General features: G+C 42.1%; 3 protein-coding genes and 1 long non-coding RNA gene across 13 annotated transcripts in view; 2 read left to right on the forward strand and 2 right to left on the reverse strand.

Annotated features, from left to right (window-relative positions):
• cfap276 (cilia and flagella associated protein 276) lies at positions 1–4,894 on the reverse strand. 5 transcript variants are annotated; one of them, XM_035645808.2, is made up of 5 exons: positions 4,756–4,894; positions 892–986; positions 463–579; positions 243–358; positions 1–150 (listed from the first exon to the last, which is right to left on the reverse strand). In XM_035645808.2, exons 2-5 carry the CDS (start codon positions 964–966, stop codon positions 48–50), a joined length of 411 nt encoding a protein of 136 aa, XP_035501701.1. In that variant the 5' UTR covers positions 967–986; positions 4,756–4,894; the 3' UTR covers positions 1–47. The 5 variants fall into 5 exon arrangements, with proteins under 5 accessions (XP_035501701.1, XP_035501699.1, XP_035501700.1 ...); XM_035645806.2 differs by lacking the exon at positions 4,756–4,894 and adding an exon at positions 2,656–2,795; XM_035645807.2 differs by lacking the exon at positions 4,756–4,894 and adding an exon at positions 2,653–2,791.
• elapor1 (endosome-lysosome associated apoptosis and autophagy regulator 1) lies at positions 4,876–17,683 on the forward strand. Its single transcript, XM_035645800.2, has 22 exons — positions 4,876–5,132; positions 7,162–7,282; positions 7,428–7,608; positions 7,756–7,903; positions 8,007–8,087; positions 8,546–8,651; positions 8,754–8,903; positions 9,165–9,253; positions 9,453–9,627; positions 10,538–10,666; positions 11,079–11,169; positions 11,260–11,365; positions 11,460–11,597; positions 12,559–12,822; positions 13,294–13,470; positions 13,562–13,712; positions 14,342–14,435; positions 14,626–14,727; positions 14,908–15,034; positions 15,701–15,879; positions 16,006–16,171; positions 16,274–17,683. Exons 1-22 carry the CDS (start codon positions 5,046–5,048, stop codon positions 16,358–16,360), a joined length of 2,949 nt encoding a protein of 982 aa, XP_035501693.2. The 5' UTR covers positions 4,876–5,045; the 3' UTR covers positions 16,361–17,683.
• LOC118317259 lies at positions 12,404–18,627 on the reverse strand. 3 transcript variants are annotated; one of them, XR_007030526.1, is made up of 4 exons: positions 18,455–18,627; positions 16,227–16,382; positions 15,713–15,861; positions 12,404–13,744 (listed from the first exon to the last, which is right to left on the reverse strand). It is a non-coding gene; the product is annotated as an uncharacterized LOC118317259 (long non-coding RNA). The 3 variants fall into 3 exon arrangements; XR_004795376.2 differs by having other exon boundaries at positions 12,404–15,861; XR_004795377.2 differs by having other exon boundaries at positions 12,404–15,861; positions 16,227–16,445.
• mapk14a (mitogen-activated protein kinase 14a) overlaps positions 17,829–22,762 on the forward strand; it is an 11,748-nt gene continuing 6,814 nt past the window's right edge. For 3 of the 4 annotated variants that reach the window (XM_047331315.1, XM_047331316.1, XM_035645803.2), the window contains exons 1-3: positions 17,829–18,214; positions 20,405–20,534; positions 20,699–20,757. In XM_047331315.1, coding sequence (XP_047187271.1) covers positions 18,096–18,214; positions 20,405–20,534; positions 20,699–20,757 — 308 coding nt within the window. In that variant the 5' untranslated portion in view covers positions 17,829–18,095. Of the gene's footprint in view, positions 18,215–18,320; positions 18,342–20,404; positions 20,535–20,698; positions 20,758–22,762 lie in introns of those variants that run through there. The other variant, XM_047331317.1, reaches the window with a different exon arrangement.

The following is a 22,762-nucleotide window of genomic DNA, read 5'->3' on the forward strand; positions in this document are numbered from 1 at the left end:
TGATGATAAACTTGAGAATTTTATTTTTACTGAACTTCAGCCACGCTTCACTTAATGCTGTAAATGGAGCGCCTCACTGGGTCGACCCACACTCTGGTGTTTTCCTCTTGTTCCTTTTGCGGCAGGTCCTGATTCATGTTTTCCCGTTCCCTGCAAATTTGGATGAAAAATGATAACTGAGCACGTTTGAACAGACTCCTGAAATGCCACCGTGAAGCTGAACGGCCAAGTCCAACACCCACCTGTGGTCCTCAGAAAGCGTCTTCGCCTGGAATAACATCTGGTTCTTTGTCAGGAAAAAGTCCTTGCTGTGGTCGTAGACTGACTTCAGGTGGAAGTCGAGGCTGTCACTCGGAGCCTGTGGTCAAGAAAGCGTTTCATGGTACTGAAGGTGTGTTTGCCTCGAAACATTGTTTTGGCTCACAAGAGAAGAACATGTCCCACCTGCCCCCTGGAGCTTACCTCATGCTGATCGTGCATCACACTCCGCCGGATGCTGGCCAACGTGGATGTGTCGTGGAGGCGACTCCAGGGCTCCTCGGTTTGGGCGATGTGCGTTGGTTTCTCGAACGTTCGTCTCTTCGGATTGAGGAAGGTGGGAAAATAATACAATCATCGCACAGTTACAGTAACCATGGCCCATGTAACATGTCAGCTGAGGGATATATACATATATTTACCAAAAGGTCCCTTACCAGATTGATATGACTGATTTCCACTAAACAACAGAATATAGTTTGGGTTTATAGTTTTATATATTACTAATTGGGGGGGCTCTATGTCCAGTAACTCCAGTCAGGAGTCAAGCTTGACTTCATAACGTTTAGCTCATGTTTTGTCTGAGTGATATGAATGCCAGACCCCAAAAAGATCAGTAGTATAAGAGCTCACCTGCTGCCGTCTGAAGCCGCTCAGGGTGAAGCCGTTTTCAAACTTCGGAGAGGGGAAAGGATCCCGGCCCGACATCTTCAGTGACGAGAGCTAAACTAATAAATAAAAAAATGACAAACAAAACGTCATATATGCAGAAGTTGTTGTTTGACAGCCTGAGGCCAGACGCCAGGGAGAGTCGTGCCGGTGAACCCGTCGCTCCGTGTGTTTCACCCGAGGCACGTTGCCATGGTGACTCACCCGGGATCTTCGATCTGCTCCGAGCGCCTCGTGTTCGTCTGAACCCACATGTTCACCATCGACGACGACGTTGATGGGATATTCAGTAGCAGGCCTCAATACACATAGGATTCCGATCACACATCCCCATTAAAGCCCCAATAGGAGAACATGTGAATCGGAAATTATTATTATTATTATTATTATGAATCATCAATGTGCAGATATTTGATCATATCCTATTCGAACTGACATCTTTGTTATCTTTGTATTCTAATGTGTAGGACAAACACACCTTGGGTGGTGGATTTCGTTATGTTAAAGGGGAACTCAGTAGTTATCCCCTGGACCGTACATAAGTCACGTGAACGACTTCAAATTATTTCAAACGAGGTAATCAGAACAATTGATATGATATTTACCCTCTAAATAAAGATTCGACACTGAGCTGCCACCAGGGTCGGAACTGAACTCACCCTCGACCTCCTCCATAATAAGCCTTCATTTATCATTTGCGATTGGCCAACTGATCTGCCTGTGAAGATGTTGCAGGGGGTTTTCTCCTCCAGTTCATTCAATTTCTGCTTCTTTTTACGCATCAAAAGGCTTTTATGAATGTAGATTTAATATCACGTCTGTACTCGGTACTAATGATGAGCGCTATAAGATTTCTTTGGTTGCTTAAAAACTTCGCGTCACATTTTTTCAACAGTTAACACACGGGCTGAGACAGATGGAGGCACACTGTCCAATATGACTCACACATATTCAATGCAAATGAATATATATACTTTCAACCAATCGTTACACAGTGATCAACAAAATAGTGCATCAATAGTCTAGTCTCACTTTCAAGGTTCTCAGTTGAAATACAGTTTTAAAAAAGTTGACATTTTCTGATTAGGTTTCATTGATTTGATTCTAGTGTCTTTATGTGACATGTAAAACCTATAGTAGCATCTAAAATAGAAATGTGGACATTCAAATGTGGTTCAGCTTTTGTGCTGCATCACTGTATTGCAGACTTGTTTTGTTCTCTTTACTTTCCTTTAGCTTTTTTGATCCAAGGTTGCAAAGAGGAACACAGAGGTGGCACCTTCTTATAGGTGGATAAAGACGGACGCTGAATGAAGATTTGTGAAAAGGATCTTCACAAAGGTGCATCGGCGAATTCTGTAGATGTGTTCCTTTTTTTTTTACGCGAGCATCATACTCGTACAGTCTAAGTGCTTTATGGAGAATATCTTCATTCATTATCAGTGAGTAATGGGCCGATTTGGAGGACATGTGTAGACTATAATTCGATTATCCTAAATTGTTTTCACATTTTGTAGCCCGTCAGTCATTACATCTCAACCATATTAACTTTTAAGAGTAAATTTGACAAAAAAACACTTCTCGTGAATTAACTCGGTGTTGCCAACAAGCCTCCCTGAGAGTCACATTTCACCGTTAAATTTTAGTTTGAGAAATACGCCGCACGGGGCTTTGCGCTGCCGAACACGCCCCCTTTAGCCATGCGCGTCACACAGGTAGGCCTACCACCTTCGTAGTATCGTTTAACTCAAAGTCAGGCAGCCAGGGTTTGTCATCCTCGAGTTTCTTTGTTAACCCAGAGTTAAATCGGAGTAGGTTGAACTCGATCTGCGGTTATCGAGGCAACGTCAGGTTAAACTCAGGGTTTTCAGTCTGACGGAGGGGGTTCTATTCTAACTGGGGGTAAATCACCATAGTAACTCATGCTGGATGGCTAACCAGCGCCGGAGCAGGTTGAGTTAGAGACAGGAGATCAAAGCCAGTCACCAGTCCAGCTACAGACCAATCAGATCACTGGAAAACCACCAGCGTCATCATTCTACAGGATCCTGACTGGGACAAAAGAGTTTAGAATAACGTGACAAATGATAAAAGACACGTGCCTCACGTGCCCGGGGCCTCACGGGACCATGTTCCGGCCCTGGACAAGACTGTGTACATAATTATTTTAAGCATGAAGGAACTACTCACCCCATTAACCATTGCCAACCAAAGACTTCCAACCAATCAGAGATGTCATGTTACACTTAAAGATTGTGGGTAGTGTAGTACTTTTCAACGATAAAGAGAATAAAATGGGTTTTTTTCTTGATATCATATGGACTTGTGGCTTCTCCAGGTGCATATACCATCGCTTCACAGCCTCATAGCTCATGGTAATTTTATGTTGGATGGTTACAATATTATGACTAATAATAGAAATGCTTGATTCAGAATATGAATGGGATTTTCACTTCTGTTGAGCTCTTGCTGTTCCAGACTTTTCATGTGTCCACTTTGGTTTTGAAACAGTTTCTAATAAACAGTTTATCAAATTCCTAGACTCATTAATATCAGAGCTTCATTTGAATTCAATAAAGATTATTTGATTCTAAAACAACAAAATCAATAACAATGTTTTACTTTCTTATTCTATCACTGCAGCTCGGAACAACACGAGGAGACTGTGACGATAAATAGTAATAAAGACGTAATATGATCTCTTTTAGTAGAACAATGATGCACACACTGATCAATATTTCTCATGATCGTGAATGAACAGTTCAGTGTGATTGACCTCATCACACATTCACTTCTCTCCTCTGCTTTAAGAGCAGAAACAGACTGACATCACTTCAGCTTCTCTTCATAATAGATTCATCCCCGTCAGACAAAAGAGCAAAAATATCCACTCAATAGTAAACTTGATAAATTCCTGTGCTTATTTGCTTTACATTTTTAGAAAATATTTCGACTGGTTCTTTTCTATTTTGTTTGATCAAATTATTTTCATTTCACTTTGTAGAATGTTACTTTTACATGCATGTCGCTTAAACCGAATCGACTTGCACGATTTTTCACATAAAGCAGTTGACTTACTTCTAAAATGTAATAGGTTGTTCAATGCACGAAAGTCATTTTGGTCTGTCACTGAGTCTTATTTTCTTTAGTAAAATGTTGTAATTTCAATGCAGATTCATTTCTCATTCAAGGGCTTTTTAGAAATAAAATAAAAAATGATATTTTTTACATTTCTTTTCCATGAAAAAAGTTTATAGGACTAATTATATTTAAGGGGAATATAATAATTTGAGATTACCAACAAAGAGTTCTAGTTCAAATTTGCTCTGCCTCAGCCAACAAGGCTGCGAAAGTAAAATGTCATGAAGACATATATTCTACATATATTTACATCCTATAAAATATTTTATATTATTCTAAATTAAATTAAATTGACCTTTTGCCTATTTTGCTGACATCTTTTCTCTAGTTTTATTCGGGCACGTTGTTGTATGCAGGATGTGTACTTATATTTTTCAAGTTGTGTTGTCACCTATACTTTTTCTTAAGTCTTTTATTTCCCCACATAGAACTGCTATGCATAAATGTCGAAAAGGCCACTTACCATTCATGTTTCAAATATGTTTTATCCGGTATATTGTGGAGTCATTTCTCGTTTTCATAACGCAAAAGAATTTGAATTTTTTTTTAATATTGTTTATTCAATAAAAATACACAAATTGAACAAACACATTATGGATACATTTTCAAAGAAACATAATAATGTGACTCAATTTCTTAACCCTTCATGTTCCCCTCAATTATTTTTCTCACAATTCATGAACTCACCTCCTAAAGCCAACAGTTCCAAAACACGTGGTGGATGTACTTTTTTTTCTTCCTCCCACACGATTATCACCGATAACCACTTCTACGGTCCAAGCACAAAGATATAACTGAGGTTCAGCGCAGAGTTTTCAGACGGCGATTGGGAAACAGGCGCCGCAGCCAATCACCTTCCAGCGCGTGTGCGCCTTCTCCCGCCTCCCGCCGCCCGCCCGCGGGCCGCACCTGAGGGCGCAGGTCAACCCTCCGCCGCGCCTCCGTCTCCATCACTCGAGCTCTGACGGGAGGCGACGATGCACCGAGGCCTGGTTCACCCGAGCCACGTGCTGCTGTGGCTGCTGTGCGCGCGGACCTCTGCGGATTTGCCCTCGTGCTCAGAGGTGAGGAGCTTCGTGTGTTTATTTTTTTATTTTTTAATTATTAGTTAGGCATTTATTAACCCATTGTCCACAGGTGTCAGCTGTTGCCTATCGGCTTTCATCAGAGGTTGAAGGGAGACGTTGAATCCCCCAAATTCCAATGATCCAATGTGCTGCTCTGAAAGTGCAGAGAGATGTGAGACCTTTCAGGGAAACGTTCAGTCCATGCCATGTGTGGACCTGCGGGCCTAAATAATGACATCCAAGTGCAAGTTAGATGTCATTAGGTCAAACATTTCGAGGGAACTTTTGACCTAAAGTCTGTTGAACAGCTTCGCCCCATCAGACCACAGTGTCTGATAAAGCTGTTCCAAGTTCCGTCTTTGAAACTTGTACAGCCGGAGAACTGACTTTAAATGCTTATATCTCACACAAATACTCAAACTATACTTTCAATGAAATACTGTGCATGTTTTGATGGCAGTTTTGACTTGGCTCACTTCCACAGAGTTTCGAGCAGGACTAGCGCAAGACTTTGGCTCCCTGAACATATGGTGTGTGTGGGAAAAATGAACATATGTTTACTCTGCGAGTGTTTGAGTTACATCAGTCACTCACACAGTCACCAGACTCTTGTTTTACCAGATCTTCCATATGCCACATCCTCTGCCGTCCTCTCCTCACCCTTCGGTGTTTTCATTTTGCATAATAACAGTATCGTGTGATAATACTCAAAGCATTTTCTATCGGCTCACTTTGGACATTACCACAGAGTGTGTGTTTAGTACCAGAGACCTGTGGGCTTTTATTCCAAGTTTTTTGGCTGATAGCAGCTACCTCTTTTCTCCAGGTGGGTTTGTTTCCATGTCAGTCCACTGACCATGAGGCACAGCGGTCATGATGTCCCGTTGCCTTGGTTTCCTCATGTTTGTTTAAAGAAGGCGATTAGGCTGCAGCACATCTCCAGGTTGATGCATTTTTACATCAAATCCTCCCGCCCATGACCCACGTTCATCTGATACCCCCACGGCTAATGTAGCAGCTGTAATCGAAAACACAGACCATAGGAGAGCTGCTGCTGCTGCTGCTGCTGTGGTTCTGTTAACTATTAATCCCTCTAGGCTGTGCGTGTGCGTGTGCGTGTGCGTGTGCGTGCGTGCTTGTGTTCGTATGTGTGGGCTTGTATTTGTGCCGCGTGACCTTCCTCGGAACAGCAGCCTGGTCATTGACCAAATCTCAAGATTACTCTGTGTGTCTGCCCAGTGTTCATGGCTTGTTTCAGAGGGTGGCGGACCAACAAGATAACCTCTAGCGTACACCCAGGCAACACCATTAAGGGCGGGACAGTGTTTGTCAGTCTCTTACTGTAATTGTCTCCAAAAAGTAAGCGTGAAAGCACGCGAGACAAACAGAGGAAACAAGCTCTGCACTTGAGCTCCCTCCTCTGTCTCCGAACCTCTGTGACAATCACCCCCCCCCCCCTTGGCCAAGTAAATAAACCCCCAGGGTGCAGAGGTGCAGCACATCCTCGATGAGGGAGATTAAAACAGTTGAGACTGACTGCTGGGTAAATATTACTTCCAACTTTTATTTGTAAAAGAGGCTGGTCTGGTTTGAAGAAGAAGAAAAATAATTCAGAGGTTTAAAACAATCTGACGACCTTTTTTTATTTACAGTCTAATATGCTTCTTACATGCAGACTGGTTTGACATCCTTTATAGAGCAACAGTCAGTTCATTAATATGTCGATCATCAGAAACTTGCAATATTTTGCAATTGTTTGCTCTTTCTTTGCCGTACATGAAAGCAAACTGAATATTTTTGTGTTTTAGACAGTTGGATGGACGAAACACAATATTTGAAGATGTCCCCTTAAATCTACTTTCTGACATTTTGCAGATTAAACAATCAAAGAATCGGATAATTAGATTAGTTGGCAGATCATCAGTTGTAGCTCTTCTCTCGTATATGTACAGAAACAATGTATTTCTACTGTGTGCTTTGCCCCCCCCAGTTGTGTGAAACTCACATCTGTGTTATGTCCCTGCAGTCGGATTATCACTTTGAGTACACAGACTGTGACGTACTCGGGTCACGATGGAGAGTGGCGATTCCCAACAAAGCCAACACATGCACGGGTCTACCAGATCCCGTCAAAGGCACTCAGTGCAGTGAGTTTACCATCGTTCGCATGTCGTTGAATGCATTTTCTGAAAACGTTCAACCTGTGTTGCAGCTTTCACATCCAATGTGCACGTCTCCGTGGAGCCTCTCCGCAACGTGTGACCCCTTTTTTTTTGTCTCTTCCCTTTCTAGCCTTCTCCTGTACTGAGGGGGAGTTTCTGGACATGCAGTCGCAGGAGTGCAGGAAGTGTGCTGCGGGCACCTACTCTCTGGGCACCGGCGTGGCCTTTGACGAGTGGGACGGCCTGCCGACTGGTTTCATCACCTACGGGGAGACGACGAACGGGGGGGACAGCCACACAGACTGCTCCAAGTTAGTGTTTACTGTACCTCACTCGTTTTCTTTTAAAAGTCTTTATTTTTTTTCTTTTGTCTCGACATAATTTGCTCGATTGTCCTCAGTCTTTATGTGGTTTTCCAGGAACTCGTCAAAATGCTTGTGCTGCTGATGTTTTTCTAGCTCGACCTGGACACCAAAGGGTGAACATGTGGCCTCGAACGCCGATGAGTGCAGTGCAGTGTTGTCCTACGCCGTGAGTCTGAAGAAGCCTGGGACGGTGACCTTTGAGTATTTCTACCCTGACAACAGCATCTACTTTGAGTTCTTTGTAAGTGTTTTAAAACCAACCGTCGGCGATCTTGACGAAGATGGCTGTGGTTCTGGGAGATTATTTGGTGACCTCTCGCTCTTTTCTCCACCGACCTCTGTAGGTTCAGAACGACCAGTGTCAATCTACGGACTCCCAGAACCGCTGGATGAAGACCTCCGAGGACAACTGGAGTACATACAGGGTGAGTCAGAGTGCAGCCTCAGCACTATGCCTACATTTGGGATTGATTTTCTTTTAAGAACTTTCAAAGCTCAGCGTGGTTTTGTGACCTAAGATCGTCTAACCAAGTCATGCTAGTAGTTCCAAAGTCAAGAGTGGTGACTAAAGGTGACCGGGCTTTTGCCATCAGGCTCTGGGATTCTTGGCCTGAGGAGATTAGACTTTACCAGCACTTTACCTGTTTTTAAATCAGTGGTTAAAGCATAATTATGTTATTTTAACAGATGTTTTCTTTTATGGTATTTTTTTATTTATTGTTTTGTTTGATTCTGTTCTGTTGTTTTATGTCTATGAATGTCCTAAAGCACTTTGTAAGCTTGTTTAGATGAGTGCTATAGAAATACCATTATTATATTAGTATACCTGCTGGCATCAACATTCTATCTCTGCTCTGTCATTTTTCAAACGTACCCTGCGCAGATTGATCTGAACAAGGGCAACAATGTGCTGTACTGGAGAACCACTGCGTACACTCTGCTGGGCAGTGCTGTCAAACCTGTGCTGTTGAGAAACATTGCCATCTCAGGTAGATTGACTCCTGTATTATGTCGGTTGCAGCGCTTGTTCACTCCTAAACTCCCTTTTTCTTGGTTAATGATTACAAATTGATTGATGGTTTTCTTTCAAGGTGTGGCCTACACATCGGTGTGTTTCCACTGCAAGCCTGGCACCCACAGTGCTAAACCAGGATCTGCCCGCTGTGCCCCCTGCCCTGCTGACACCTTCTCCACGAAGGGTGCCACTGTTTGCCATCAGTGTGAACAAGACAAATATGCAGGTATTCATGCTTGCATTTCTAATGCTCTGTCCACAGAGAGTCATATCACAGGCGTGATCTTTAACTTGGCATCATTTTCGTAGATACGTATTTGCATATTGCCAGACATACGTGGGCAATACGTATGTGTTAATCTGCATATACAATTCATTGGAGGCTACAGAGGGTGCACAGTTTCTTAACACTGGATCTTAATGTGAGCTGTGTGCTTCTTTTCCCCCCCTCGTCTTTTTCCACTGGCTTGGTTTCTGTTTTTTTCAGAGGCCGGTGCAGGGAGCTGCAAACCAAGACCAGCATGCACAAGCAGTGACTACTTCTTCACTCACACCCCTTGTGACTCTGAGGGAAAGGTAATGTAGACATAAAGACATGACTCGTGGAGGCAGCGTTCGTGCAGGTTCAGTAGAGGTGAAGGCAGGGAGGCATTTCTCTTCCAGAATCATCTGGTGTAGTTATCGTGTTTCCTTGAATATGCACTTTCTGGTGTCTGATTCTGGGTCACAAAGCCACTGCTGTGTTTATTCATATCTGGCTTTTTGTGTGTCTCAGACGCAGCTCATGTATAAATGGATCGAACCCAAGACCTGCAATGAGACCATCAAAGGAGCGGTGAAGCTTCCGGCCTCAGGGGAGAAGAACACCTGTCCACCATGTAACCCCGGTTTCTTTGTCACCAACTCCACCTGTGAACCCTGCACCGACAGGCTCTACTCAAATGGAACAGGTGCAGAATCAGTACACTACCTATATGTTTCATTCATGTGATTCACGTCAGCTAGCCTGGTGGCTTTTTATGGCAGTGACATGTAGGTGTACTTACCAAAGGTTGTGGATCACTAAATTGGGATTTATGAGAAACTTAAAAGCTAATTTACACGATTTCCACTATGACTACTGGACCCCTAAACTGCGCAGACATCTCGACTCCAGATTATAGGAGTCTCAGAAACGGTGATCCATGATCCATGAAACAGATTACAGAACACATTCAGTGACTATAATTTGAATTGAGTAATAAAACAACAAGATGTATAAAGTAAATATGATGGACATTTGTCAAATATACACATATATCCCTGCACATGCTGCGCTTGTGCAGGGATATATGTGAACTCACTTGCTATATATGTATACAGACATCTATACACAGTGTTTGTCAAGCTGCTATTTAGGGCTGCTATGGAAAAAACTCCAGCCTAAGCAAACCCTCTGACATTTTAAGGTCTTGTATCTGCAGTGAGATGGAAGTAATGTGTGCTGTCGACTGAGGGCGTGATTCAGTGTCATTTGTGTGTGATGGCTCTGTTTTTGAGGTCTGAGAGGCCAATTGCAGCGAGGCTAATGATTTTTGGAGCTGGTTGGTCTGATAATGTTAAGTTTGTTTTTGTTGAAAAAGACAGAGAAGCAATGTAATGGGATTAATTATGCTTTGGTGCAGAAACAACATATTTTGAAAAAAAAAACATTTATGAAGCCCTATTTGACATTACAAATTTGCATCAAAAGGCCTTACACTCTGTACAGCAGGAAAAGGTCTCAACAAAAAACAATTATATAGCACTGAAACAAATAAAAGCAAATCTCTTGAAATCATAACCAATCTTATATTGACATGACATGTTATCCATTCACAGCCTGTGATAAGTGCCCTGTTGGCACGGAGCCAGTAGTGGGCTTCGAGTACAAATGGTGGAACACGATGCCGAGCAACATGAAGAGCTCCATCTTCAGACGAGAGTTAAGTGGCTCCGACCAAAGCACGGGTAAGAAAGAATTAGTAGCAGTTGACTGACAATAATCTGATAATGACCTCAGAGCATTGCACTGTGCAATCAGTTTTAACAAAATGGTTGTCTCTTTCCGCTTCAATTTGAGAAAATGTCCACATGAGATTAAAGATTAACTAACGGCCCAATGGTGCAAAAGTTGTTAAACAGACTTTAAGATTATTTTGTTATTTTGTCAAATTATTATTTCCAGGGTTGAGACTGTTTTTGGTATACAGTATTCAGCATCACAATTGCACAGTTGCCTAGGGCAATACTTTACTTTTAATTCATATTTATCAGCATTTTGGGGGAGTATTTAGAAAGACGACATGATATGCAGTTGGACAGCATCGGAATATGTTTTTATTATTATAATTATTATTTTTTAAAAAATCTGTATTTACAGCATGGGAGGTGGCTGGAGAGTATGTTTACACAACCCCTGCGGATCAGGATTCAGACTTCCTGATGCTCATACTCAATGTCCCTGGATATAGGTGAAGTCAAACATTTAATAAAACCCTACGTACAGTGTGTTTGCACTATATTGCATTGTAGTAAAAGTAGAATGTCATGTGTCTCCGCAGACTGCCGCAGTCACTGGCCAAAGACAGTGAAATAAGTGAACTATCTCACATCACCTTCGTCTTTGAGACCATGTGTACAGCTGACTGCAAATTGTACTTCCTAGCTGTGAGTAAAAAATAATGTACGCTTAATGTGACGATGAAGGCGTTAAGCCTGACACGAGTATGAATATGAGGCATGTGTGTGTGTTTCTTTGCAGGGTTATAATCAGTGGAACAACGATGTTGTGGAGCAGTGGACAGGCAGCAAAGGCAAACAGTCGTACTCCTACCTGATCCAGAGCAACAGCACCGTCAGCTTCACTTGGACATTTCAACGGACAGATAAATTCAGCATTGTGAGACAACCGCACATCTCAAAACATCAGTGTTGACCTTCCACTTTTCAAGGGAAATAAACTGATGCAAAACACAAGAAATAAAACAGCACAGGCTAAACAAAATGGCAGCATTATCTTCTCAATGCCGGCTAATGCCATCAGCACAGTGCCTCTTTTAAAAGTTCACCTAGTTATAGTTTCTGAATTCGTTCTGTGTATTATTGTTATGTGCTGTGGCTCATCAGAGAGAAAACTGGTTGCTGATAAGTGGTAGAGTTTATTGTAAATATAAAACTACCATGTTTAAAACACAACAACGTTCTTAAGTTTGAGAAAGAATTCACATTATCTGTAATATAATCAACATAATCGTGTGAACTGATTTCAATACTTAAGTATCGTGTTTCCTATTGCTGTGTTTTTGCACTTGCTGAGGACAGAAGGTTTGACCTCCAAATATTGCTCTTAACTCTAGAGGGCAGTGTGGAGCTGTGTGTCCGCTTCACACTGCATGAGCACTGAGTATAAAATGTCCTGGGGTTGGGGCGTGAAATTTTATTACCAATACCAAAAGGCATTACCATCAAAGAGTAGAATCAAGGGAAGCCATTCATTTTACCAAATGGCTCATTTTCAAAAATAATATTAATCCCATTTATAATTTTCCCACAGGGATCAACCAGCTGTTATCTTTACCTGAATTTATACATCATAATTATTTGAAGATTATATTTAAAGTTTCTAATTTCAATCTGCAACATAAATTGTAAGGTAAAATAATAAATATAGTCCTGAAGATGGTAAGACTCTAATCAAACTCAGAATTGTGCGTAAGTTCAGAACTTTAATGAATTTATTTATTACTTTCCATCACTGATGCTATGTATATAGCCTTCCAAACTGTTCCTTTATGCAGAGAAGACATTGTGTACAGTGACTCAGCTGGTGACTGACAACCTAATGTTTCTCTCCCCCCCAGGAGAGGAAATACAGTGGTGACATTGCAAAGATCTACGCCATCCACATCACCAATGTCATCGGTGGTGTAGCCTCACAGTGTCGCCGCTGTGCCCTGAGCTCCGATAAGGCCAACTCCGCCTGTGTTCCCTGTCCGCGGGGGCACTACATGGTCAACGGGACAGGGGTGTGTAAGAGATGCCCGGCAAACACTTTCATCAGGGCTGAGCAGCCTGTCGGAGAGGCCGCTTGTGTTCAGTGTGGTCCAAACACCAAGAGAAACAAGGTGAGGAGAACAAAATCCTGTCCACTTCCAAACTGTAAATACAAAGCTGCATCTATTGGTGCATAGACGAATCCAAGGATGAGAGGGTTTGTGTCTTCAGGCTTGTTTCTGGGCATTTGAGGCTTTCAACACACAGTTACAAATTATACACTACAGGTTTTTTCCAATGGCTGATTTCCAAGTTTTTTTTTGTATAATTCACAACATGTATTGGGTTTAATAAAAAAACGTACATGGCTTTAAAATCATCAGGAAGAGGGATAATATCCCGAAAATATCACCGGGGGGATCAATTAATAAAGAAAACATGAAAAGATAAAATCAGATTGTCATTTCATGGCTTGGCAAAAACATGACCTCAACATTTCTATTTTCTCTTTTATTTGGGTTTCCCACATCACTCCACCCACTGCAAACAGAGTGTGATGTGTATGTAAATATGTCCGTTGACTTCTTGACCTCACCCTCCAGGCTTACTCAGCCTGTCTAAGTGACTGCACGCTGGATGTGCACACGAGGGCGGGAGCGCTGCTGCACTACGACTTCTCCCCCCTGGCCAACGTCACCGGCTTCCACAGCAGCCCTCGCTTCACCAACAAAGGCCTGAAATACTTCCATCGCTTCAATGTGGGTCTGTGTGGGGAAGAGGTGAGAAGGCAATGATCCTGATGGTTTGGGTTTTTTTGCATGTGAAATTCCATTTTGACATATATTTTGACCTGGCGTGTTTCTCTCACAGGGCCGCACGCCAGCGACCTGTGCGGACAGTGCAACGGGGAGTGGGAGGGAGGTCAAAGGTTACGTATGCCAGTCCACTGTGGTTCCCTCTGAAATCAGGAGTCAGAGCACGGTGTCCTCCCAGCCCTTCCTCATCGGTGACTCACTCATCGGTAGGAACTGATTGCTGCAGCCATCTGTTGCCCTAAATGAGAGGATATGTTATTAAGTCATTTGCTGAAAAGAGTGTTGAAATGTCCTAATATTAATGAAGGGCAGTAAACACCGGCAGCACCCTCTGTCAAGTCCACACACACTGATGGTGTGTTGCATCATGATTTCCCATTTGACTTTTTGTTTTTCATCAGTGTGTGCTCCAAAAAACCTGGACTTTCACAAGTCTTAAACGTTCAGTAAATATTACCTAAGAATGTTATTCCCAAACTTAAACTATGACTGTTTAATATGAGCGTTTAATAGAGAAATAGAGAAGACTTAAACTTGTTCTCCTCCTTTAAATCCTCGGTTGGTTTTACTGTTGCTAGATTTAGCATAGATTATTCAGCCTGCTGGAATATTGAGCAATATCTAATTGTGGCTGAATTATACATTATTTGATACAAGGTGTCGCCAGCTGATTCTAAGGGGTTGTAAGATTATGACTGCCGATATGAAATGAGAAGAAATTTTGCATAAACCCGAAGGTTTGGGTTGCTAGAACATGCGGTTGGGAGTCACTGATGCACAGTGTGCATGTCGTTTATCAGATGACAACATTTTGTCGCATGTTGTCATTGTGAAGGTGCGACCACTGACACGGAGCTGAGCAGCATCTCTTCCCCAGAATGGTTGTTCCCGTCTGCTTCCAGCCTGCCAGACGTCATCTTCTATTACAAGTAAATAAGATCACAATTTATTGTGTTTCAATCACCCATGTGATGCTTTAAAATACATATTTTTCATATTAAATTATAACATCAATTGTTGAAATATAATAAAAAATAAAAATACATTTTATTTATAATAAAAAAAGTCTCACGGTGGAAGTTTAGACCTTCATGTTTGTCACGTTTGTGATGTGTCTAGGTCTAGTGAGACGACTCAGACTTGTAAACAAGGCAGGTCAGCCACCATCAGGCTGAGATGCGATCCGGCGTTGACTGCCAAAGACCACATCACACTGCCAAGGTATCTTACACCATAACTGAGCTCAGATTTTCTTGCAGACATTTCATTTGACCAACTGTACTTCAACAGCCACTGACACACATTGAGCTCTCTGAGGCTGAACAAAGTGGCTCCTTGGAGATAATTTTTTTTGCCATGAAAAGCTCGTCAACATCTCTCTTACCTTGTTCCCCTCCGAAGTAACTGTTCAGAAGGGACGTGCGATGGCTGTGTTTTCCACTTACTGTGGCAGAGCCAGCATGCATGTCCACTCTGCACCAAAGACCACTACAGAGAAATCGTCAGCGCTTGTATCCAGGGAATACAGGTAGGAGAGCACTGGCATGGGCATACTGACAAACACCTTCTGTCTGACCTCCTCCACAACACAAATCCATCACTGACCAAATTCATGCTGTGTGTAAAGATTCTAAACATTACCAATTATGTCTGCGTAGATTACAGAAAATTTTATATGGAATGATTGAGTACAAGATGGTTTGAAATGTTCCAGTACATGTGATTATTTAGCCACAAAGTGCAGCATCTTGTATTTAACTTAAGATACTGTATAGGTGTTGCTGCTTTCAGACATGATTCAAACTTTTCTGAAGAGGCTGTATGTGAGAACGCAAAATGTCCTCAAATTGGGCTCCAGACATTTTCTGGCACTTTTCCTGCCAGCCCCCTAGTGAAATATCTGGAAAATGTTTGTAGTGCCCATGTGGGAATACAGCAGGGAAGGCTCCAGAAGATTCATGGCAAGCGAGCGGAGGCTTTACCCAGGTGCCTGAATGTTTGGGAAATTTTCCTGCGATTGTGACTCGGGACATTCTCCCGCTATGTTCTTCATATGCAAATGGAAAGGACCCAATTTTCCATACATTTTCCAGAATTCATGTCTGAAAACAGCTAGTTTGTGGCACAGATACACTGAAGCATTGGAATATATATATATATATATATATATGTTTATGGGGACATTTTGTTTCAGAAAACCACTTACGTGTGGCAGCAGCCGTTGCAGTGTTATGGAGGAGTGGCCCTACCAGCACAAACAGTCAGCGCTTGTGTCAGTCTGGATTTCTGGCTTAAGTTTGGTGTTACCACCGGAATAGTCGCTGCTGTACTGCTCATCAGCATCAGCTGCTATTTCTGGAAGAAGACACGCAAGTGAGACCGCTGAGCTTCTCGTTTGCTTTGGTCTTTGTTGAAATAAAATTAAAGCTAAAACCTGAACTAATTGTATGAAAACAATTTGAATCTAATTGTTATGTTCCCGTCATCCTCCACCTGCAGGTTGCAGTATAAATACTCCAAGCTGATGATGGACTCTGGGGGTAGAGAGTGTGAGCTGCCCACTGCAGACAGTTGTGCAATAATGGAGGGAGAGGACGCAGAGGACGACCTCATGTACCTCACCAAGAAATCCTTTTTCACCAAAATTAAGTCATTTTCACGAGAGGTTAGTAGATGATCCATTTTCACACGCACACACACACGCACACACACGTACTTACACTAAGGCTGCTGTTGATGCTTCGTGTTATTAAATATGTGTTTTCAGAGGACGTCAGATGGATTTGATTCAGTTCCACTGAAGTCGTCATCTTCCCGCCTCCAACGAGAGGAGGAAGACTCGGATGATGATTAAATCAGAGGATGAACAGATGTTTCTACCAAAGAAACAAGAGATGGTTTAACATCAATGCGGCCGCAACAGATGTTTTTGTGGAGTCCTAGAAAAGAGACGGGCTTTGAATGCATTTTATTTGTTACCAGAGATTTTAGGAGATTAAAATAATGTAAAGGGTGGCAATTGTATTTTGTATTGATTCCTATATTTAAGGTTTCCAAACCTAATATTGAAATGCAAAGTCTCCATATTGGGGATATTCTGTATCTTAGAAAAGAATGGCGTATTTCAAAACGATATAAGACCCAGACTGCGGATGACGTTACACTGTTTGTAGATGTGAAAGTCGATGTACATTTTATTGTTTTACTGTTTTTCTGTTTTTTCTTTTTTGTTATTCTCTTTTTATAAGACCAGGAATCTAGTTCCATCTTGTAATTTTATTTGGCAATTTGTGAATTTTATTTGCTATGGCTTTTGATAACTTTTTACGCTCGACTAAAGTATAGAATATTGTTTTGTTTTACTGTGAGGTAAAGATATTTTCTAAACTGAAAAAACAACAAATGTGCATCTTTGAGTATGAATATGTTAATAATAGATTTTTACTATACATTGCTGGACCAGCTATATACATGTGTTACTTTGAAGATTTAAGATTGTTTACCTAAAAATCAGGTTCAATTTATAAAAATACAAGTAATTATTTAAGATGTAACCAATAGCGTATACAATTAATTATATTGTCTAGAACATTAAAATGGTATTTACATATGAATGCATTAATAATACTAATCTGATTAACTCACTCACAAGGTCATTTTTGCTGATAACAAAATTTGTACTTTTACAAATGCCAACATTTTGATTTTGATGGGGAACATAGACATAGTTTTTTTCTGGTTCTTGTATTCAAAGATCTGCACAAAGTCATTCCACCACCAGTGGCGGAAGATGTACCACAGTGTGGAAATAATCTGTGACAAGTAAAAGTCATGCATTCAGAATTTTACGAAAATAAAAGTGCAAGGGTTTTTCAGAATCTATCAGAAGTATCTAAAGTAAAAGTTGTCATTATACATAATGGCCCTATTCGACAGTAACAATTCATGTTGTAGCCGATAAAGGTGGTGCTAATTTTGACTTTTATACTAGTCTAATTCCCCAAAGTCATAAATTACAACAGTTATTAAATACACTCAGTTGGCACTTCATTAACACCCATTCAGTTTCAAAAAGTACACTGTGTCTAGTGGGAGAATTGTAAAGTACACGTAAAGTACACGTATCTCAGAACTGTACTTGAGTATAAGGCTTGAGTAAATGTATTTGGTTACTGTCCTCCATTGTGTGTGTTGTTCCACAACTACTAATGACTTGAGGATCGCTCCTCCCGTCGACTCGGCTTGTCCCAAGCAAGTTGTTTCTTTCAAATCTCGCGAGAGTTCCGCCGCGTGGGCTGCGAGCGGGGTGTGATCTCGGAGGTGTCCGAGAGCGAGCGGCGCAGAGACGAGCGGACAGTGTGGAGGTCTCACGTCGCGCACGCAGCACACGGACATTCTGCGACGTTCAGCGCGAAGGCGGCAACGGCACGTTGAGCGCAGCGAGTTTGATCAGGGCGACGAACATTTCATCGAGCTACTCGTTTCTGTAACTCGGGGGGCGGGGGGGGAAGTTGTAAGTCGGGCTCGGAGGGACCCACCTCGGTGTGCGCGCACAGTGCAGGCGGTGGTCGGCGGTTGGTTCTGCAGGAATGTCGCAGAAGGAGAGACCCGTGTTCTACCGACAGGAGGTCAACAAGACGATATGGGAGGTCCCGGAGCGGTACCAGAACCTGTCCCCGGTGGGCTCCGGCGCCTACGGATCCGTGTGGTAAATCAAGCCCCCCCCCCCCCCCCCCCCCCCCCCCGGGTGAAGTTTGTTCGTGGGCTGTCGCCTGCGCACACAACTTCACTCCACTCCGTGTAGACGAGGCCTGTGCTGCCGATGCTAAAGTGAGGTTAGCCCTGATTGTTTGCTAGCGAGGTGGAGCCACGATGCGTCTTCCGACGAGCAAAAAGCCGAGAACTTGTTTTGTACCTTGTAAAAAACCACACAACTAACCAGTCTGACCTCATACTTGTTCCTGCAAGACGCACCGCAGCAGACGACGTCGTGGGCCGTTGATGAATCACGTACTTGTGTGATCTTTGTGCGCGGAGCAGTCACAGAAACGGACCCGTCGACCACTATTCTTACTTTCGACACAACTACAGCTGCTCAGTGTGTCCGGCTGTTACTCGAATATCATGTGGTTCACACGGATCACGGCAGACTCCCCCCAGCAGCTGGTGGAGCCCGAGCAAGTCATGATCAAGTGTACAGACATGGGTCGTAGCTGTCGCGCATGTGTTTTGCAAGGAATCCGGAGAACAAATATTACACTTGTAAATAGTGTGCAGCATAACCGGTTATATATAAATTGTATTATAGTATTAAAATATATATATAGTAGTATAATGCACAGATTGGGCATATTTTTGCATGCTGATCTTATTTGAAATTAATATTTTCTATTTAATTTAATTACAGGTCTGTATATATTTCTGTTCTTCGTTGTAGCAACTGTAACGAAACCCAGAGGATAAAATCTGCAAATATTTGTCATTTTTCACAATTCTTTTTGCTTAGTAAATGTCTAAAACTAGTAATTGATTTTCAGAACAGTTGCTGTTTGTAATTTTTCTGTTGGCTGACAAATCTGTTAATCAGCTAATCGTTTCAGCTGTAGGTGCCATTATTTCACAATATTGGTGCTTTCATATAAATATGTAATCTCAATGAAAATATTCATTTCTGTTATATAAAGGTCAAATAATGGTGAAAAAAATTCGCCCTAGTCTTAAGTAATTACCAGCAGAACATTTATTTCACTAATGTAGAAAAGTTTATCAAAGACACACTTGGTAAACCACCGTAATCGTTGATTGATTAGCATATTTGTCATTTCTGCTAGTTAAAGACTCAATCGGTTAATAATAGAACTATCTGAGAGATTGTTCAATAATGAAAATCCTTGTCGGAAAGGCCATATTTTCTGGACGTACAAATCCCATATGGCAGGTAGTAATTAATAAATAATTAATTCAAACTTTTCATATAAATGTTTTTAAGTGTTGATTAACTTATCTGCAGCACAGGCGTTAGAATTTTACAGTGGCGATAAAGTCATGCCTGCTGAGTACCTTGTTGACAAGCCGTGAACGAATAGACCCGTTTCTTTGGTGTGTTGCTTAACTAGGTTGTGCTGATACTATCTAGGACACGACATTGTCAGCGGCACACTTGATTTAGTGGACAGATGTTTGTTTTGCAAATGGAAGATGACAGCTGTGCTGTTGCCGGGCAATGGGATAATCTGTTGCTGGCCAGATTACTGGCCAGCACCAGTGTGATTGTTTTTTTTCCTCTTTTTTTTTTTAGCACACTGACTTATATATCGTCAGTGTTTACATGGCCTAAGTTTACTTAGAATCTCTGACCAGTTAACTGTACAGTCCTGTGAGGTGTTGGACAGTGCTGAGATGGCACACGCCATTATATCAAAATTACTACTGAGATCCTTTTTAGTTTCAAAACAGTGTTTTATAAATGAAAAGGTACTAGTGTGGCCATAAGCTATGTTTGGTTGAGGAGGAAGTGTAGGGTTTGTGTTAGAGACAGTCAGCCGTCAGAGTGCAGGAGTGAGTGAAGGCAGGACTGCCCCCAGTCTGCTGAGAGATGGCATTTCTGCTGATCTAGTCCTTTTCCTCAGCCTTCAGCAGCTCCCACTGCGACTCATTTGGTTTTGAGAGCAAACTCAGCTGATTCTGAGCCGTATTGTGAAACTGTTTTTCTCATCTGCCTAAAAATTACCAGCTTGCTTTTCTAAAGTTCATTTCTAGTTTAACGTGCTCAGTGTTCAAGTTGGTCAGGTTTTAATCAGTACAGCGGCACAGCCTGACACGAACTGTGAGGATGATTACAAGTTGTTTTTATATTGATTCGTTTTTAAACTTGGATGTTTGCCAACTTTCTCAACAGTTCTGCATATGATATGAAGAGTGGTTTGAAGATCGCCGTGAAGAAGCTCTCCCGGCCGTTTCAGTCCATCATCCATGCCAAGAGAACATACAGAGAGCTGCGGTTGCTTAAGCACATGAAACATGAAAATGTGAGTCAACTCTTTTCTCTTTCTCTTGTTTTGTCTGGTTGTAAACAAGCATAAAAGGTTTGTGTTTGGGCATAGAATGCCTCGCAGTCTGTGGCTTAATATTTTGGTCTGTTCCTTGTTCTTTGTGGAGTTAACCTGACAAAGTTTTTTGTGTTTTTGTGCAGGTCATTGGCCTCCTAGATGCCTTTTCCCCGGCTACTTCTCTGAAGGAATTCACCGATGTGTAAGTTGACCTTGTTTGTTTAAAATAGCAGCCTTAATCCCAAGTTTCCCCTCTCTGTGCACTTTGACTTCGGGTCAGTGTTTCACCTCAGCAACACTGGTGCATAATTTAACTACAGCGTCCCAACAAATGGCAGCCTTTAGTTTCTCAGAAGCAGACAGCCCTAGCTTTGTCTGGGAAACACCTGGAGGCAGGCCAGCAGGCCAAAACACAGTGGAATGCCTTTGAGACTGTCTGCTCTGTTAGTTATTCACTCTCTGGCTGTTTCAAGAGTTACTTCACCACCAGCTTCCTTCCCTACGTTTCCTGATTTCTGGTTGTGTGACATGCATTGTAGCTGTTTTGCTACTGGCAAATAGGTGGTTATTATTTGTTGATGTTGAAAGTTCTTGGAAATGGGAAGTGAAAATCTAGGCAGTGACTCACTCCTCGGACGTGCCTGCTACCTCCCGTCGTTGTTTGTGAACTGGATTTTTCCTCTTCCTCTTCTTGTCTCCAAATCAAACTGGGGCGGATTTCAGTCGACACCCGGCATAAGAATGTGCCTCAACTGAAAACTTGCAGCACGATTAATTTTCCTCGTGCATTTTTTGAATTCATATTTAATATATTCCTTTATGGAAAATCCACATTTGACTCATCTCAACTACATCTGCACAGTGGTGCGCCAAGGGGCCAAATTCATATCTCAAGCCGTGACCAACAACATTGGCAGCATTATTTTTCATACCTAACATGCATGTCATCAATGTGGGCGGAAACGCACCTAAATCTTGAGAGAATATTTTAACTTTCAAGACTAGAAACTAGAAACTTCTTGTTTTGAGGCTAGACGATAACGCTCCCTGGTTTCAAGGACAATATTTAACCCAATGTCCAAAGTCAGATAATTTTGATGCAAAGTCTGAAACGTTGATAATCAGGGGCTGATGCAGAGTGGCATTATGTGATTGTTTTTTTTCTTTTCTTAAGGCTAACAGGTTGGTCAAACACTGCTTACAGGCCCAGGAGAGTACCACTGCATAAGTTAAAAGAAAGAAAGAGAGAGAGAAGAAGTTGTGTAAATTCCCTTCATGTCTGCTTTAAGCTAAAGGCTGCATTAGCCATACTCGCTTTACACACCCGAATCTCTGACCAAACTGTCAGTGGTTGTGTTGCATTATGGGTAATGAAGGAACCAGGTTTTGGTAAGGAAGAAATGTGATAAAATGGATGATAACTCTGGTTCTGCTGCATCCGTTTTGAAATTATTTTTTAATAAACTGTCAATCATGAGTCATACAACTGCAATACTAAAGGCACCGGGTGGAGTATATGACTAAGCAGCAGTTTTGCAGAACGCTAGCATAGCACTTACTGAACATTGAAAAGTCCCCCCCCCCCCCCCCCCCCACACACACACACACACACACACACACACACACACACACACAGACACACACACACTTTTAGTAGCAGTGACTCTGTTGTGTGCCTGATTGTCATAATGTCATTGGCGGACTGAAGGCAGTATAAGAACACACATGACGGCTGTGTGAAAAGCCTGCAGTACTGAGGGAGAGGAAATCGGCGGGTTGCATGGAAGTAGAAACTCGTGCTGTAAAGCTTCTCTTACACAACATAGAAGACGGGCTGTCACAAGGAAATATGGATCTCTTTGTCTGCTTATCCACTGGAACATTTGAATGTTCTGTATGCAATGTGATATTCAGGAAAGAATCTCAGATATGCAGGTGCTGGAAGTGCGGTTCCCCCCTCGGCTCTAAAAATACAAACTGAATCACAACGCTGCAGCACGGCTCCTCACAGCTCCAGCCATGCTCCTGTTTCTATAGGAGAGAGGAAAACAGAGGTCACTATTTATAGCCCCCTTTTTTTCCAAGGCGGGGGAACTTTGGAGAGTGTCTGTGTCCCTGTGAGTGCTGCAGAGAACAAGTTCAAGCACAAACGTGTGCTATTTTAAAGCCTTGCTTGCTCTCTGTGCTGGGTGAGAGTAGAAGAGTAT

This window comes from Scophthalmus maximus, chromosome 3 (genome assembly GCF_022379125.1).
Source record: "Scophthalmus maximus strain ysfricsl-2021 chromosome 3, ASM2237912v1, whole genome shotgun sequence".
Taxonomy (NCBI): domain Eukaryota; kingdom Metazoa; phylum Chordata; class Actinopteri; order Pleuronectiformes; family Scophthalmidae; genus Scophthalmus; species Scophthalmus maximus.